The sequence below is a fragment of the Neovison vison genome, chromosome 13 (assembly GCF_020171115.1).
Source record: "Neovison vison isolate M4711 chromosome 13, ASM_NN_V1, whole genome shotgun sequence".
Lineage (NCBI taxonomy): Eukaryota > Metazoa > Chordata > Mammalia > Carnivora > Mustelidae > Neogale > Neogale vison.
The window spans coordinates 78,865,463-78,882,860 of NC_058103.1; the positions used below are offsets into that span (position 1 = coordinate 78,865,463).

Genomic DNA, 17,398 nt, shown 5'->3' on the forward strand with positions numbered 1-17,398 from the left:
CAGCTGTTGACTATAGCAGCTTCTCTTTTTTACTAAAAACAAAGGATCACTTCAGTGTTTGTGAGTTTTATTGTTGAACTCTGATATCTAGAATTGCACTTAGAATAGAAATATTACAAACTTTGATATTTAAGGGTATATAATGTATATATGTACAGATATCAGTTATAAATTGTGTGTGATACTTTTTTGACCATGAGTTGCCTAAGTTCATAAAACTTTTACAAAGAAAAATGAAACAAAGTATAAAAACTTGTTGCAACTTTTGACTTGAGCAAGAAGTTGAATTTGTTTCCAAAGTAATTTATGAGTTGGTACTATTTGGAGAGAGGTATCATGAAACTTACTATCTTTAAATCATTTTATTTCTTTATATTAGTATTGTTTCTTTTTCATATGGAAATTTGATGTAATCATATTCCTTGCATTTAAGAATTCCTAATGCCTTTTTTGGTTTGTTTTTTGTCCTAATGCCTTCTATACAGATCTATAAAACTGTTCAGAGAGTACTCATATGTTCGGAAAGACTTAAGATTTTTCAAAGATATACTGCAAATTAAATTTTCAGTATAGTTAAAATGTGATTTATGTTTTCCCTCTTTTTATGCCTATGCATGAACTATAAAAGCAAGTTTCCGTCATTATTGTTGAAAATCAACCTTTCCCCCTAATTTCCTCCTGGGGAAGCATTTATTAGATTAATATTTTATACCTTACACAAATGATTTTTGAGTTCTGTTGACTATCGCGGTGAAAATTACGGATTTAGGCTATTAGCATTTGAAGGAGTTTTTGCCTTCAAGGTTGAAATTCAAGAAGCCAGCTTCAGGTCACAGATACTGTATTAGTAAATGCAAGTACTATCTCTGTTTCATATTTGGTTAATAGTATAAAAGTAGATTTTAAAGTTTAATCAGGTAGGAAGGATATTGAATTAATACTGCTATAAATAGTTCAGATTTCTTCTCTTCCCACTTCTTTGTAAGTATTCTGAATATTTCCGGGGGCTCTTTATAGAGAATAATTTATCTGAATAAAGGCTATTTATTGAGCATATCAAGTCTTTAGATTTTATCTTCAGATTTTGGTGCATTTGTTACTGATTACCTTTGTGAGAAATATGCCTGATACTTATTCTGGGAACTCTGCCTTGCTCAGAACTTCCAATAAATGCCATCCTACTGGGTTTGTTGGGCCAAAGTTCTAGTTAGGACTATTGCTTTGAGGTAATTGATTTGAAAGATTGAAACATTGGATTGCATTTCATTTACTCTTTTCTGAAAGAAGTGTGTAATATCTTTTTAGATTGTGGTGTTTATGTGGTTTTATACATTCTACCTTTGCAGAATGTGCCTATAATTTTTTTTGTAATTAAATTTCAAGAATTTGTTGTTAAAAACATAAGGAAAACTGCATTAAAACAGTGTATAGCTGAATGAGTATAAGGTGAATTCCTTGTAATTATCACCCAAGTTAAGATACAGAACATTGTCAGGCCCTCATAATCTTTCTAGATGCCCTCCTTGTGATCACAACTCTTTCACATGAGTAATTTCATATGAGTAATTCCTATCCTGACTTTTATCCCAGATCTTTCTTATTTTTCTTTATAGTTTCATCACCCACATGTGAATCCTAAAATACTTTAGTTTTTTAAATATATCTTTTAAACTTCTGTAGATTTTTTTTGTGAGAAAAGATACTAAATACTAAAATGGGAGTACATATTCTGGATTACTTTAGTTTACTCAAGTTGTCTACTGGGAAACTGAAGTACTCATTTTTTTTTTACTAGTTTGTGAACCAGAAGTTTCTTGCTCATATTGTTAGGTATTTTTTTTTCATTAGTCTTGGACACTTTCCTTCCTTTTAATTAAACTGTACTTACCTAATTTCCTGAAATGGATAGAAATAGACTGTTTTTTAGACTAGTCAAATAAATATAAAGTGATTATCCTTCAGAACTCTGTTTAATGACTTTCCCTCCTAACAAAATTAGTTAAAAGCATTGTTTGTCTGAAGAGCTAGATTTCTTACTACCAGCTTTATTTTTGGACTCAAGTCTACTTCCTTGTACTCTTGATTGTTTTAACAGCTTTGGTTATGTAAGAAATTATTTCATTAAAATGCAATAACTTAAAAAAATACAATAACTTTTGATAAACCTTTCCCTCTTTTATTTGATGGCTTTGCCTTAATAATTGTATTTAGTTATTTTAATTTGACATTGCTGTTCTTTTGGATGTTTTCTAATACTAAGGATATCTAATTACTATGTGTAAGCCCTGTCTTTTCCATTGTTAAACTGTGGATCTGTATGAAGTTTTTTGCTACTTTATTAAATGTGTGGTTTACTTTCTCTTTGAAGAATGTCAAGCTGTCAGCTGAGGTAGAGCCATTTATTCCCCAGAAGAAGAATCCTGATACATTTATGATCCCGATGGCACTCCCAAATGATAATGGAAATGTTTCTGGTGTAGAACCAACTCCAATTCCCAGCTACCTGATTACTTGTTATCCATTTGTGCAGGAAAACCAGTCCAATAGGTAATTTGTTTATTATTATTTTCTTTTTTGTAGGGGGTGGGTAAGGAACAGAATTTGGCAAGACATACTTCTTCATTTTTTCCTTTTGTAACTTCTTCTTTTTTCAGGTTTATTTTTTTATTATTATTATTATTATTTTTTTATCTCTACAGCCAACATGGGGCTTCAGTTTGCAAGCTTGAGATTAAGAGTCCTGTGGTCCCCCAACTGAGTCAGCCAGGCAGCACTCCATTTTAGACATTAGACATTAGCCGTTTCTCTTTTTTTAAGAGAAGTAAATAAAACCAAAGGAAGCAGAAATTTTAATTGTTAACACGGTTTATTTTCTCATTCTTTCTAAGAGGAAAAGTTTTTGGACTCCTGCAGTAAGTCATTAAAATTACTTTGAAATAAGTTGATACAAAGGGAGGAATGAATATTCAGAAAGTGGTGAATGGAAACCCCTTTTTAAGTTTAGGTATTTAATCATAATTTCCAGGACAGTTGGGCGTAAGAATAAAATACCAAGGGATAGTCCTTAACATTGAAGTGTTTATGGTTAACATATATTTCTGGACTCTGATTCTAGTTTAAATTTAGCCTCTGTGCTATAGTCACAGGGTGATTTAGCAAAATGCTTACAGTTCAGATAATATGTGAAGTGGTGGTTAGGGTGTAACTTGTGATAGTCATGATAGCCTTTTTACCGCTGCTTAGACTATCTGAGTGATTAGTGCTTTGTTAGTGTAGTTCATGTTACTGCTATATTAAAGTATTTTTTTTTAATGTGCTGTATGAAGTACTTTCAGCCTTTCACAAGTAATATACATAGAAAATACTTCTCTAGCATCTGGGATAAATGGATGAGGCAGCCGAGCTCTAGCCTCTGTTCAGCCCCCCAAAAGCAAAGGCGGTCAGTATTTCTGCACCCCTGTATAAAGCCATGGTGTGGCACACTAGTGTGCCAAGGCACATTCTTTCAGATATTCTCGATGTAAGAGATATGAGACGGCGAAGCCGCTGTATGAAATATGAACTGTTCAGGTTAATAATTTCTAAAACCCTGTAGTTTTCAGGATTGGACAAAGAGTAAGGGATGCTTCTCAGTCGAAGTTTGCATAATGTCAAAAAATTTTGACCTATATGGGGCTATGTTTAAAGCAACTTAAAAACCAAATTTAATAATACTATTATTTTTGTATTTGACAAAATGGCCCAGTATAAAGTACAAATAATTTTTCTTTTTTTAAAATATTTTATTTATTTATTTAACAGAGAAAGAGAGAGAGAGAGAGAGATCACAAGCAGGCAGAGAGAGGGGAAAGCAGGCTCCCTGCTGAACAGAGAGACTGATGTGGGGCTCCATCCCAGGACCCTGAGATCATGACCTGAGCTGAAGGCAGAGGCTTAACCCGCTGAGCCACTCAGGCACCCCTCAATTAATTTTTCTTACCATACTAAATAATCTTTGAGAATTCATGAGTAAACCAGCCAGTGGATTAAAATTATTTTTTAAAATTATGACAGTGAACATTTTTCCATTGTGCTTTGCTGTGGGATTAGTGAGGAAAAGCTCAATGCTCCAGCTCCCCATGGCCCCTCATTCTTCAGCAGCAACCTTTTGTAAGGACTGCTGAGACAGGAAGAGTCTTCCTGATGCTGTATAGGAATTGCACTAGGAAAGGCTCTAATGCTAGAGATAGGATGGTAATGTTAGCCTTGCCTCTTCTCTTCTTGACTTGGAACCTGCTTCCATTCTCAAGGAGGGGAGCCAGGAAAAGAGCTTGACTTGGCCAGATGGTTCCTGGAGTACAGGAGAGGAGTAGGAGGCCCTGGGACTGAACTGAAGAATGAGAAGTGGAAGAATCAAATCACCCATTGTAATGATCACCTTACACAGTGTTCACTTTACTCTGCTTTTTGCAGAGGCCATCACAGTGGTTAACATTGGATGGGGACTTAGGATTCCTTTGTTTACAGATCCAGCAGCTAGGGGTTTAACTTCTAGGAAGAAATACTTTGAGGAGGTTGAGGAGAGAGTTATAAATAAGAATGATATGTACTTTTAAAATTTTGCAGTGCAGTAGATCAGGTTGAATTCCTTTATACTGTCATTTAAGTTGTTACTACATGTATAAAATAATCTCTAATTACAGCAAAGAAATAAGGTGATAATTTTATCTCCTTTTTATTATGAAGGCACCTTTCTGCGCTTTTTAAAATTAAAATGCATTAAGAAATTTTGCTTCAGCATTATTTTCAGACTTCTCAATAGATTTGTTCTTTGTTTATTTGATTTTAACAGACAGTTTCCGTTATATAACAATGATATACGATGGCAACAGCCCAATCCAAACCCTGCTGGACCATACCTTGCCTACCCCATTATATCTGCTCAGCCACCTGTTTCTACAGAGTATACATATTATCAGCTGATGCCAGCACCATGTGCCCAAGTTATGGGATTCTATCATCCTTTTCCTACACCTTACTCCAACACCTTTCAGGCTGCAAATACTGTAAATACTATAACCACAGAATGCACTGAGCGTCCAAATCAGCTTGGACAGGTCTTCCCATTGTCCAGTCATCGAAGCAGAAACAGTAACAGAGGACCAGTTGTACCAAAAGTAAGTAACTTATTTTGATTGGCTTTTATGTTTGATATTTCTGTTGTTAATAATAATGGAAGTAATTTGCTACTTGTATTGATTAGCTTTCATGCTGAATTTACTATCACATTCCATTCACTGTTATAAAATAGTCAAGGATAGAGCATTTATAAAATAATTTTTCCTGTTTTTTATTGTGCCTTATTCTTTTTTTTTTTTTAAGATTTTATTTATTTATTTGACAGACAGAGACCACAAGTAGGCAGAGAGGCAGGCAGAGAGAGAGAGAGAAGAGGAAGCAGGCTTCCTGCAGAGCAGGCAGCCCGATGTGGGGCTCGATCCCAGGACCTGAGCTGAAGGCAGAGGCTTTAACCCACTGAGCCACCCAGGCACCCCTATTGTGCCTTATTCTTTTTTTTTTTTTTTAAAGATTTTATTTATTCATTTGACAGAGAGATCACAAGTAGGCGGCGGGGGGGGGGGGCAGCAGGCTCCCTGCTGAGCAGAGAGCCGGATGTGGGGCTCCATCCCAGGACCCTGAGATCATGACCTGAGCTGAAGGCAGAGGCTTAATCCACTGAGCCACCCAGGCACCAGAGCCTTATTCTTAATTGATGATTGATTTACAGCCATCTTCAGGTTCCTTGAGAGTTTTATGTAATAATTATACACAGGTATTTCCAAACTGTTTTAATTTAATGATAAAAATTGCGTAGTGACACCAGTGTTTGTAAGTGGTAGTTTGCATCCTATGCCAGTGGTGTTGAATGACTAATGCACTTCATATATTTCAGTCCTCAGAAATCAGCAGGAGATAATATGGAGGACATTTGTGATTCACTCAATCCCTTCAACTTCATTGTTGCTATCCTGTGAATTTTTAGTACCAATAGAACTTTGTTATTAAAGTGTTGCTTTACTATATTATGTGAATACAAGGTCTCCTTGAGCTGAAGAAAATGGCTGCCTTCGGCTTGGGTCATGATCTTGGGGTCCTGGGATCAAGTCCCACATCGGGCTCTCTGCTCAGCAGGGAGCCTGCTTCCCTCTCTCTCTGCCTGCCTCTCTGTCTGCTTGTGATTTCTCTCTGTCAAGTAAATAAATAAAATCTTTAAAAAAAAAAAAAAAGAAAGAAAATGAAAGATAAATGTGTGAAACCACTCTTAAGATAAGCCTTTTGACTAAGTTTAAAAAAAAAAAAAAAAAGGGAGACACACAGGCCTGAAAACACAATAGATTTAAGGCTTATTCTAGGTAACTATATCTTAACTAAAAGGTTACTTTTATATTGAGGCCTTAATGCAAAGCAAGTAAAAAGAAAAACATGTTTCTTCTCAGCAGTTTTGAGCTAATAGAAGGTAGAGTGATTTCCTAAATGCATCTTATGGCTCTATCATCAAGGAGTTGATGCTTTCGTAGATTCCATTAGCCTAGTTTCTTCAGTGAAAAATCTTTGATGTTTTTTGGCATACTTTTTACAAATTAAAATACAAACATGCAGCCAGCTTGCTTTAAAAAGCTTTTAGTCTTTGTTCATTGAAACACTAGGTCAAGGGAAATTGTTTTGGGACCTCTGGAGAATGTAAAGAAACAATTATGGGAAATAATAGAGTAGTATATAACTTTCAGATGCTAAAGAAACATGATTTCTCAGCGTGCCTTTCCAGCACTTCACTTTAGGAAGTTAAATTCAGAATTCTGTTGTATAAATTGCTATTAAGTGATGAATACTTCTGTTTTAAAAAATGAAGGAAAGGCTCAACTTTTTTATATTTTGTTTTTAAGCTCTAAAGCAGAAATTTTTTGGATTTTCTTACTATCATGAAAGGAAAATTTATCTTCTGGATGAGCTACTTTTTTAGTACCCTTTTTAAGTACCTTTTTAGTACTACCTTTTTAGAACCCTTCTAAATAAAAATTTACAAACCCTTATATGACATGATTATACTTCTGTCATTTATTATTTATTGAGAAAATATGAAGTACAAGTAATATAAAATGTATTAATATTTTATTAGTCATAGTAGTGTTAATAGTTATTTGAAAAATAGTATTAAAATGTGTATCTATAATATATCATTTAATGTATAATTAAATGCAGATAATGTCATGAATTCCTAACACAGCAACCCTCTTTTCCCATGGGTTGGGAGCCACTAATTTAGAGCATACATTTAGGTGTGTTTCATAGTGGATATGTATTTTATAATGTAGTACACTGAGTAGGATTTTAAATTATTATTTTTGTGTGTGTGTGCTTAAATCAGCAACAGCTTTTACAACAGCACATAAAAAGCAAAAGGCCACTGGTGAAAAATGTAGCTACTCAGAAAGAGACAAATGCTGCAGGTCCTGATAATCGATCAAAAATTGTGCTTCTGGTAGATGCTTCACAACAAACTGGTAAGCAAGAGTGTTTATGTATACATCATTGATTTTCATCTGTTTTCATGTATTGATTTTATAATTGTGGACTGTACCACGTTTCAGGATTCTAGACTTTCATCCTTTCATTTATCCTGCCACTTTGTGAAATTCTCTAGGAAGGATAAAAGCAATCCATATCCGTAATGTTCTTTCAGCTTGTTTGCTGGCTAATGTGCGATTTTGAGGAGGATTTGAGGTGTCCTTATTCCTGTGTAGTAGTGGAGCAGTTCATAAATCAGAGATGGAATATTGCAGACATTGTAAGAATTTGAGGACTATTTTGGCAGAAATCAAAATTGTATGTTTTTATAAATAGTTTAAAACTCTTTATAAAATACTCTAATATTATATAGTATGTTTATAGAAATAACTTGGCAAATTTCCTGTGCCACATTTTAGCATAGATCTGAAACAAACGTGAGTGGCACATATATCCTATCAAGCAAGTAAGAATTTTGGACTAGTTGGATATTTTTTGTTCAGAGTTTATTAGAAGATTATATATAAATTTTAAGGAAGCTTTATTCTGGTAATAGATAAAAAATTAATATTTTCCAGTTTGTATCATTAAATTCTAGTTTGTATCTCTGTTCTCAGCTTAATGGCTACAGAGTAGATAGGTAACTCTCTCCTCACCCATAGTCACTGATGCTAGTAAAAATTTTTAATGATCCAAGGCCAAGAATTAGATCTGCTCAAAGGCACATTGAGCAGATCTAATCTACCCCTCTGTAGTTTCCACTCTGACTTAAAATAAATTTGGCAGTGCATACTTTCTTTCATTTGGGTTGTACCTTTTCGTTTGTGACACAAATTCAGGTTTTTGTTTTTTGTTTTTGTGGGTTTTTTTTTTGTTGTTTGTTTGTTTGTTTTTTGCAGTTGCTTAGATCCATTAGGAGTAAGAGGATCTGAGAATCCATTAAAAAACAGTCTTGTTGCTGGTACAGTCATTGTGTGTAGTTTGTAGTCATAAAGCAGTGAGATTAATGGACTAACAAATGCTTGGAGAGGCTATAGAAAAGAATCACAATGTAATACATTACAAAGTTTTCTATGTTTTGGTTATTCCTAGTTATAGTGACTTATTTCTACATGCTTTAAACCCTGGGACTGCTTTTAAAAATCCTTACTTCTTTAGTTTGCTCCTTTAGTGACCACAAAGACAATCTTCTGAAGCATAATAATTAGATAATGAATAGATGATCCATTAGCAAAACAAAAAGGCAGCCTACTGAATGGGAGAAGATATTTGCAAATGGTATATCCAATAAGGGTTAATATCTAAAATATTTACTCAGTACCAAAAAACCCAGATAATCCAATTTAAATTGGCCAGAGGATCTGAATAGACATTTTTCCAAAGAAGATCTACAAAAGGCCAGCAGACACATGAAAAGATGCTCAACATCACTAATCAGGGAAATATAAATCAAAACCGCAACAAGATATCACCTTATCCCTGTTAGTGTGGCTAGAATAAAAAAGACAAGAAATAACAAGTGTTTGTGAGGATGTGAAGAAAAAAGAACCCTTGTGTATTGGAAATGTAAATTGGTGCAGCTGCTATGGAAAACAGTGTGGACATTCCTCAAAAAACTAGAACTAGAAATACCAAGTGATCCAGTAATTCCATTACTGGGTATTTTAGCCCCCCAAAAATAAAAACACTCATTTGAAAAGATATATTCACTCCTGTGTTCCTTGTGCCATTATTTACAGTAGCCCTGATAAGAAAGCAATCCAAATGTCCATAAGTAAATGAACGGAGAATGGATAAAGAAGATATGGTGTATATATACAATGGAATATTACACAAGCATAAAAAAGGTTAAAATCTTGCCATTTGCAACAACATGGGTGGACCCAGAAGCTATAATGCTAAGTGAAATAAGTCAGATGGAATCTTAAAATCTTATATGTAGAATCTTAAAAAAGGCGGGGAAAACCCCCTGCAGAAATAGGCCCATAAACACAGAGAACCAAAATTGATGGTTGCCAGAGGGTTAGGAGTAAATTGGTGGTAGCTACACTTGTGGTGAGCAAAGCGTAATGTATAGACGCTTGCAGCATCACTATGTTGTACACTTAGAGCTAATGTAATATTGTATGTCAACTATGCTTTGATAGAAGTGAGAAGAAAATGAAAATGAAGGTAAAATTTGATTAGAAGATAGTACATTTTATCAGTATTCCTACTCTAGTTTTTTTTCAAATTCTGAGGATTTTACATCCTATTAGTATTTTTGTTTAATTTGTTTTTAATTTCTGAGGATTAATTGGTATCAGTCACAGATAGACTGAAATATTAGAACTTAAAGGAACTTATAACAAGTTTTTATTATTGAACATAAGCTTGTATTTAATGAGCTTAACAAGAATACTAGGTATGATATACAAAAGTGCATTTCAGTGTGTTACAAACAAAATTTGAGAAAAGATAGCATTTATAATAGCAACAAATATATCAGTTTCTGGGAATGAACTTGGCAAAAGATGTACCAGACATTTATGCGGAAGATCTTAACTTTATGGTAGGATATTACAAACAACAACAACAACAACAACTAGATATCCTTTCGTATAGGACAATTTGATACTGCAAATGTCATTTTTCCCAAGTCAGTACTCAGTCCGTAGATTCAGTGCAGTTCTAAGCAAAATTTTAATAGGAATTTTTTTGGGAACTTGATAAACTAATTCTAAAAGGATCATTTGTCTGAAAAGAAAATAACTTTTTTTCTAAATATCAAGACCTGTTAAACTATCTTACTTCTTGTAGACTTATATAAAAAATGCACTATACAAAAGTTAGAAGAGGGGACCCAGAAACAGATTCACATGTATGTGAAAACATGTGGAAAATAACAGAGATAGCATTATAGATACCTGATTTACACCCCATGCAAATCTTTTTAGGTGGATTAAGGACAAATGGAAAAACCACAGTAGAAGAAAATAGAGGCAGGTATCTTTATGACTGCAGGGAGAGAACTATTTCTCAAATAAATTCTGTCAAAAGTGAGTGAATAAGTGAAAGAATAAGCCACAAACTTGGAAACGATTTTTACGATGCCTGTCACTAATAAAGTATTAGTATGAAGACATGAAAAATTCATATGAATGAATAAGCAAATGATCCCACCTTGTTCTCAGGGCCTTGGGACACAGCACCAGGGGGCTGAAACAGTGTGGTGGGACTATAGGAATCTTTCCTTTGACCCAATTGTCCTTATCCTGTTACTATATCTAAAATGGATATATTTCCCTAGAAAGAAAAAGGACTGTTTGAAAAAGATCCAAATTGTAGTAGCACACTGAAAGCTTCCGAATGTTTAGTAACAGGTGACAAGAGAAGTGTAGAACATCCACTCAGTGGGATAATATGGAGCCTTCTCACATTAAAATTTTGAAGAACATATACATAATATTAAACAGCCCAACTCAAAATTGTATTGATGCTGTGTAAAAGTTATGGGCAGAAATATAGAAAAAGGAAAATTGTTATTTGTTAGGATAGGAGGACATTGCAAGAGTTTTTTAAATGTCTTTTGATTACAATTTCTGAAATAATTAATTAATAATGCAAAAGCCCCAAACAGTCCCAGGTATCCCATCAGTGGTACAAAGGATAAATACTGTGTGGTATGTTCCTCATACATAGGCATACATAGGATTCCAGTGACATTAATGAATTACAGCCACATGCAGTAGAATCTCAAAACTAATGTTGAGGGGATGGGACACACTGGGAAGCAGGTCACAAAAGAAAATGGACAGTATAATTTCATTTTTATAAGTAAAAACTGTAAAATTAGATGATTTATGTTTTAGTAATTCAAAAATCCATGAAAAAGGTATTTTAAAAAATGAGAAAATGATAAACACAATTCCATGTGGAGGTAACTTCTGGGGGAGGAAGAGGATGCAGTGGTAGAGAGGGTATGCAGTGGACTTCAAAAAGACTGGTATTGTTATTTTTCTGAAATGGGTAATGGTGGTTTGTTTTAATATTTATACAAGTATTTTATTCTCTTGTCATAATAAATACATGTCATAAACCAGCTTGTCAGGAACATCTTACCTTTTGATGATCTTCCCCCCAAAATTTTTACTTGTTTTCTCCATTTACAAAGTAAGATATCTTTATTTTCTTATGACCTTAATGATAATTTAACAAGAATTTATCAGTTTGGTCCTCACAAAGAGATGTCACATGTTCCTTGCTTTATAGATTTCCCATCAGATATTGCTAACAAATCTCTCTCAGAGAGCTCTGCCACGATGCTCTGGAAGTCCAAAGGCAGGAGGAGAAGAGCATCCCACCCGACTGCAGAATCCTCCAGTGAGCAGGGGGCTAGTGAAGCTGACATTGACAGTGATAGTGGCTACTGCAGTCCCAAACACAGCAACAACCAGCCGGCAGCAGGGGCTTTGAGAAATCCCGATTCTAGCACCATGAATGTATGTAACATTGCTTTGATTCCTTTATTGGTCACCTATGTCAATATTATCTTTATATCTTCTCTAAAGCTTAAGTATCTTTTTATTAACAATTCCTGTAGTTATAGAATGGATTAAAATGTATTTTGTATATTAATATGAAAAATACATATGGAGAAGTGTTTTTCTCAGATTGTAAATAAGCATGCTTCACACTAGACTAAGTTATGAAACATGTTGCAAGGCATATGGTATTGACTCTTAAGCAGAAAATAATTGTCTTTTTTGTTTTTATTTTTAGCATGTGGAATCATCTATATGTACAGGTACTTATTTTCTGCATAGTGTTTTTGCTATACTTTGTTCTTTGTCCATGTCAGAGCTTTGCTTTCAAGCATGAAGCCTGCTGATACTGCAGAAAAAATTAGAAATCTTCCAGAGAGATTCACCTTATTTTGAAAGTGCAGTTGGGCTGATAAAACTTGAGAAAATTTCTCCATTGAGAAATTGGGGTATTCTGCAAGTTGGCACTTCTATTACTAAGAATTGGAATACCACTTAAATTTTGTAGAGAAATTTCCAGTTTTGTGTTTATAGTGACTGACTTTCAATGTACAAAGTTAAGGGATAATTTAGGTTTTGGCATCTTTCATAAATAAATCATATTTTTAATCTCATTGGTTACAGGTAGTATAAATTGGTCCAATGTAACTTGCCAGGCAACTCAGAAAAAACCTTGGATGGAAAAAAATCAGACATTTTCTAGAGGTGGAAGGCAGACTGAACAAAGAAATAATTCACAGGTAATTTGAATGAGGTTGGAGAAACTTGAATTATTATAAATGGTATAGTGGTCTTGAAGGGCAATATCCTTAATTTTTTTTTTTAAGATTTTATTTATTTATTTATTTGTCAGAGAGAGAGAGAGAGAGCGCGCGCACAGGCGCACAGAGTGGCAGGCAGAGGCAGAGAGAGAAGCAGTCTTCCCGTTGAGCAAGGAACCCCGTGTGGGACTTGATCCCAGGACCCTGGAATCATACCCTGAGCCGAAGGCAACAGCTTAACCAACTCAGCCACCCAGGTGTCCCAGTGTCCTTAATTTTTGAAGATGCGTATTGAATTACATAATCATAAAACACTATGACATCTGTAACTTTAAAATGGCTTAGCCAGGGCGCCTGGGTGGCTCAGTGGATTAAGCCGCTGCCTTCGGCTCAGGTCATGATCTCAGGGTCCTGGGATCGAGTCCCGCATCGGGCTCTCTGCTCAGCAGGGAGCCTGCTTCCTCCTCTCTCTCTCTCTCTCTCTGCCTGCCTCTCTGCCTACTTGTGATCTCTCTCTGTCAAATAAATAAATAAAATCTTTAAAATAAAATAAAATAAAATAAAATGGCTTAGCCAGTAAAGTTATTATTTAATGAGACAAAATGAAAATCTTGGTTATAGGTGATGTGTATATAGGTGTATATTGTGCTATTTTCTACTATATTGTATTTAAGAAATAGATTTGAATATTTCATAGTTTTAAAAAAGAATATCCTCCAATCCTGCTTCATTTGCCATGACTTTTTTTTATCCGTATAAAAAATTTAAAAACATTTTAATGCCACAAATATTGATTCTTTGAACTTTAGGACCATGGCCTTGTTCGTGTGTCTTTACTAGACCATAAACACCATAGCTATGCACTCTGTGCTTGTTGCAGGGCCATCTTAATTGCTGTCTCATGCTGTAATGTAGCCAGACTGGGTGGCTTCCTGGTTTTGGGGAACAATATCTAGCTGCCATACAGCTGAGTAAGTTATATACCGCCATGGATTCCCAGTAACTATCTTCTTCAGTTGGTTGATTGTGAAATCAGGGATTTGTTTGTTGGTCAGAGTTTTTTCCTTTTCAATTTTTAGATAGACTTCCTGGATTCCTTAAATCTAGTTAAGGTATTAAAAGTATCATATGAATAGATCTGTGGATGAACTGAAATAAGAGTAAGTTACTAATGGATTAAATAGACCAAATACTTGCCTGCTCATTTGCTTCCCTGAAATGAAGGACATCAGCTTTTCCCTAACATTAATTAGACTGTCATTATTAGACAAGCAGAATAATGCCCTTTTCCCTATGGTTATTGCAAAAATGAGTCATTGTTGTTTGTGGCACCCATGAGAGGCAGTCTAGCTTTATTTGATTAGAAACAAAAGAGCTAAAACAAGAATTATTTATATAGATGTGATAAACAATCTATAAAATGTTTAGCTAAGTGCTGAAATTTTATGTTGAAATTGTAACTTGTTAGACTTTTGGTATCCGTGGCTCACTGGAGAGGAAGTAGTACAGCTATTGAGCCTCCAAACTGGTGAAGAATAATAAAAGAACAACAAAAAATTATGCAAATACATGTAATATATTAGGTTTTGCTTATTTTGTATCTCTCTTCATTCCAAAAGAACTGGAGACTGATGTTGAATAATGTGTTTTCTACTTCTGATGTGTTGTTAATACTTATTCTTGGGCACCTGGGTGGCTCGGTGGGTTAAGCCTCTGCCTTTGGCTCAGGTCGTGATCTCAAGGGTCCTGGGATCGGGCCCCGCGTCGGGCTCTCTGTTCAGCAGGGAGCCTGCCTCCCCACCTCTCTTTGCCTGCCTCTCTGTCTACTTGTGTTCTCTCTCTCCTTGTCAAATAAATAAATAAAATATTAAAAAAAAAAAACACTTATTCTTAATATGTGTTTGATTTGTGATGTGCAGAATTTTTTTTTCTGTTAAGTCAAAATATTTTCCCCTTTTGCAGTTTCTGATAGTTTTTAGGCTTAGAAAGTATTTTAGAAATGACATATTCACTTATATTTTCCACTACCTTTTTATAGTATAATATTGCAAGAACTTTTTATCTGAAATTTATTTTGATGTATGATGCAATGATGTAGATTTTCAAAGTAGTTAACCAGCTGTTTGAAAATCATAATCTATTCTTTTCTCTCATTTGCTAATTTCTTACATCTTAGGTGCTGTTTCTGGGCTGTTTTATTCCATTTATTAGAATTTGGTACCTGTACCATGCTGTTTTCCTTGTGATTTTTAATATTTTTACTATGTTTTAACACTTGGACATGTTCTTCCTATAATCTGTCATAACCTTAATTTTAAATAATGTACAGAATCTAAAAACTTAAATTTTCAAAAATGGTTTTATTTTGTGAATTGGTTGAAAAATGGAAGAGATGAAAAAGATTATATGATGGAAAAAATCTCATTTTCACTCTCTCCTCTTGTCTTATCTTCCCTATATCTGTCCCACTTTGAGTAGTTTCTTATGTATTTTCCCAGAGTTTCTTCATGTCATTCTAAGTAAATACAGTTCTGTATCTGGTGTTTTATCTACTCTGTTTTGTGCTATGCTTTCATCACTTAACAGTGTATCTTGAAAACATTTTCATAGTATCATAGGAGGGCTTCCACAGGTTTTAAAAAATAACTTGTAATGTTTGGAGTATGAATATACTTGTTGATTTCTGTAGTCTTCCTATTCATGGACATTGGAGTTGTTTGTAATTTGTTGCTATTGTAGACATACTGCAGTATCATTTAGAAATGTATGTGTATAGCAGTAAAGTAAATTCCTAGATAAGGGACTGCTGAGTGAAAAGGTAAAGCCACTTCTGTTATTTGATTGTATCGGCCAGCCGTACCACTTAAGTCTCAACAATAATGTGGCGAGTGCCTTTTTCCATATAGCTTCAGAAATCATGTGTTTCCAGGATTTTGGATTTGTGCCAATTAGGTGGAATGGTATATGAATGTTGTTGAGCATCTTCCCATGTATTTATGGGCTGCTATTATTTTTTTGTTAACTTGTCTGATCGTATCTTATGCCCTTTTTTGGGGGGGTATCTTGATTTGTTTTTTTTTTTTCTTTTTTTGATATATTTTTAAAATCGGTTTCTTCATCAAGCTCTTATCAGATTTTTAAAAAATTTGGGAGCCTTTAGTTTGTAATATGAGTTACAAATATTTTGCTAGGCTTTCATTTTTATTTTTGACTTTGCTCACTATTATTGCCATATACCAGTTTATGTTTTAAATAGCATTAAGAAGTTTATATATTGAATTTATTGTTTTTTGTTTTTGTTTTTTAAAATGGCTTCTGAGTTTTAGTGCCACGTCCTTACTCTAAGGTTATAAAGGAATTGCCTGTTTTCCACTAGTGTGTTTTTATTCTTGTTTTTTATATTAAATCTTTATTCCATTTGGGTTTGTGTTGTGCATGGTGTAAAATATAGTTCCACTTCATATTTTCCAAGTGGCTACCCAAATCTCCAGCACCATTCATTGAAAAGTCCATCTTTTCACTGATTTGATACTAACCACTTTCATCATCTATTAAATTCCCAGGTATATTGAAATCTAATTCTAGAATTTCTGTTTTGTTCTGTATTAATCATTAAATTAATCTATCAATTTAGGGAGGGTGGATTACCTTTGTGATGTGGCATCTTCCTATGCAAAAAAGTATATTGTTTTTTATTTTTGAGTCATCTTTTTAGGAGGTAATTGGTATACATGCAAATTTAGTTCTCATGAACTTTGTTGGGACATTAGTTTGGGGGTTTTAATTTAATCCTGGAGCTTTATGGTGACTGTCCACAGAAATGCAGAGTTGTGCTCAGGAATTATTCTCTTGTTTTTTGGTCATACCTGTCTTGGGGCATGATGAGTACTCACTTCAGTGCTAATAATTTATGTGAATTAACTTGTTTCTTTATTACCTAGACATTGAAATTGCATTTACCAGTCTTGTATGAGCCTCTTTTCATGGACCTATTTTTAAAACATTTTACAAAAATTGCTAAAATAGTGAAGTTGAAGTATTTTTATAGAGAACATTCATACAGCTATCAGTTAGAGGCTAGCTAACATTTTACTGAGATTTGTTTCATCGTGTGTGTATTTAAAATAGGCTATTTTAAATACTATTTTAAAATGAGGGAGATATTTAAAATTAAGAAACTGTTCGGTATCTGGAAGAATATTTAAAATTAAGAAACTGTTGGGTATTTAGTTATAGGAAGTAGCCCAGTTATCACAGTGCATACTCTAAGGAAGAATTAAATTTGGTATATGACCGTCTTCTCTGGCTTATTGTTCTGCCATGTAACCTGCCTCCCAAGAGAGTATAAAAATTCTATTTCTTAAAAAAAATTCCATTCCTTATCAGCAAATCTTTTTAGACCAATTACTTAGTATGGGAATTGCTAGGTGGTTTTCATGTCTTTGTGTGCATAATTTTGATTTCATCATCAAAAATATGTATATTAGCACCTTCTGTTCTAGATCTGCTTCAGGTTCTGTTTATTGTTAGAATTTGGGAGTAACTGGTAATGAAGATTATACTTTTCAC

At 34.1% G+C, this 17,398-nt stretch overlaps 1 protein-coding gene across 1 annotated transcript in view; it reads left to right on the forward strand.

Annotated features, from left to right (window-relative positions):
• The window catches only part of SECISBP2L (SECIS binding protein 2 like), a 62,246-nt gene that overhangs the window by 7,198 nt on the left and 37,650 nt on the right, over positions 1-17,398 (forward strand). The window contains exons 2-7 of the mRNA XM_044231782.1: positions 2,369-2,547; positions 4,832-5,156; positions 7,406-7,541; positions 11,797-12,026; positions 12,307-12,331; positions 12,693-12,808. Coding sequence (XP_044087717.1) covers positions 2,369-2,547; positions 4,832-5,156; positions 7,406-7,541; positions 11,797-12,026; positions 12,307-12,331; positions 12,693-12,808 — 1,011 coding nt within the window. The remainder of the gene's footprint in view (positions 1-2,368; positions 2,548-4,831; positions 5,157-7,405; positions 7,542-11,796; positions 12,027-12,306; positions 12,332-12,692; positions 12,809-17,398) is intronic.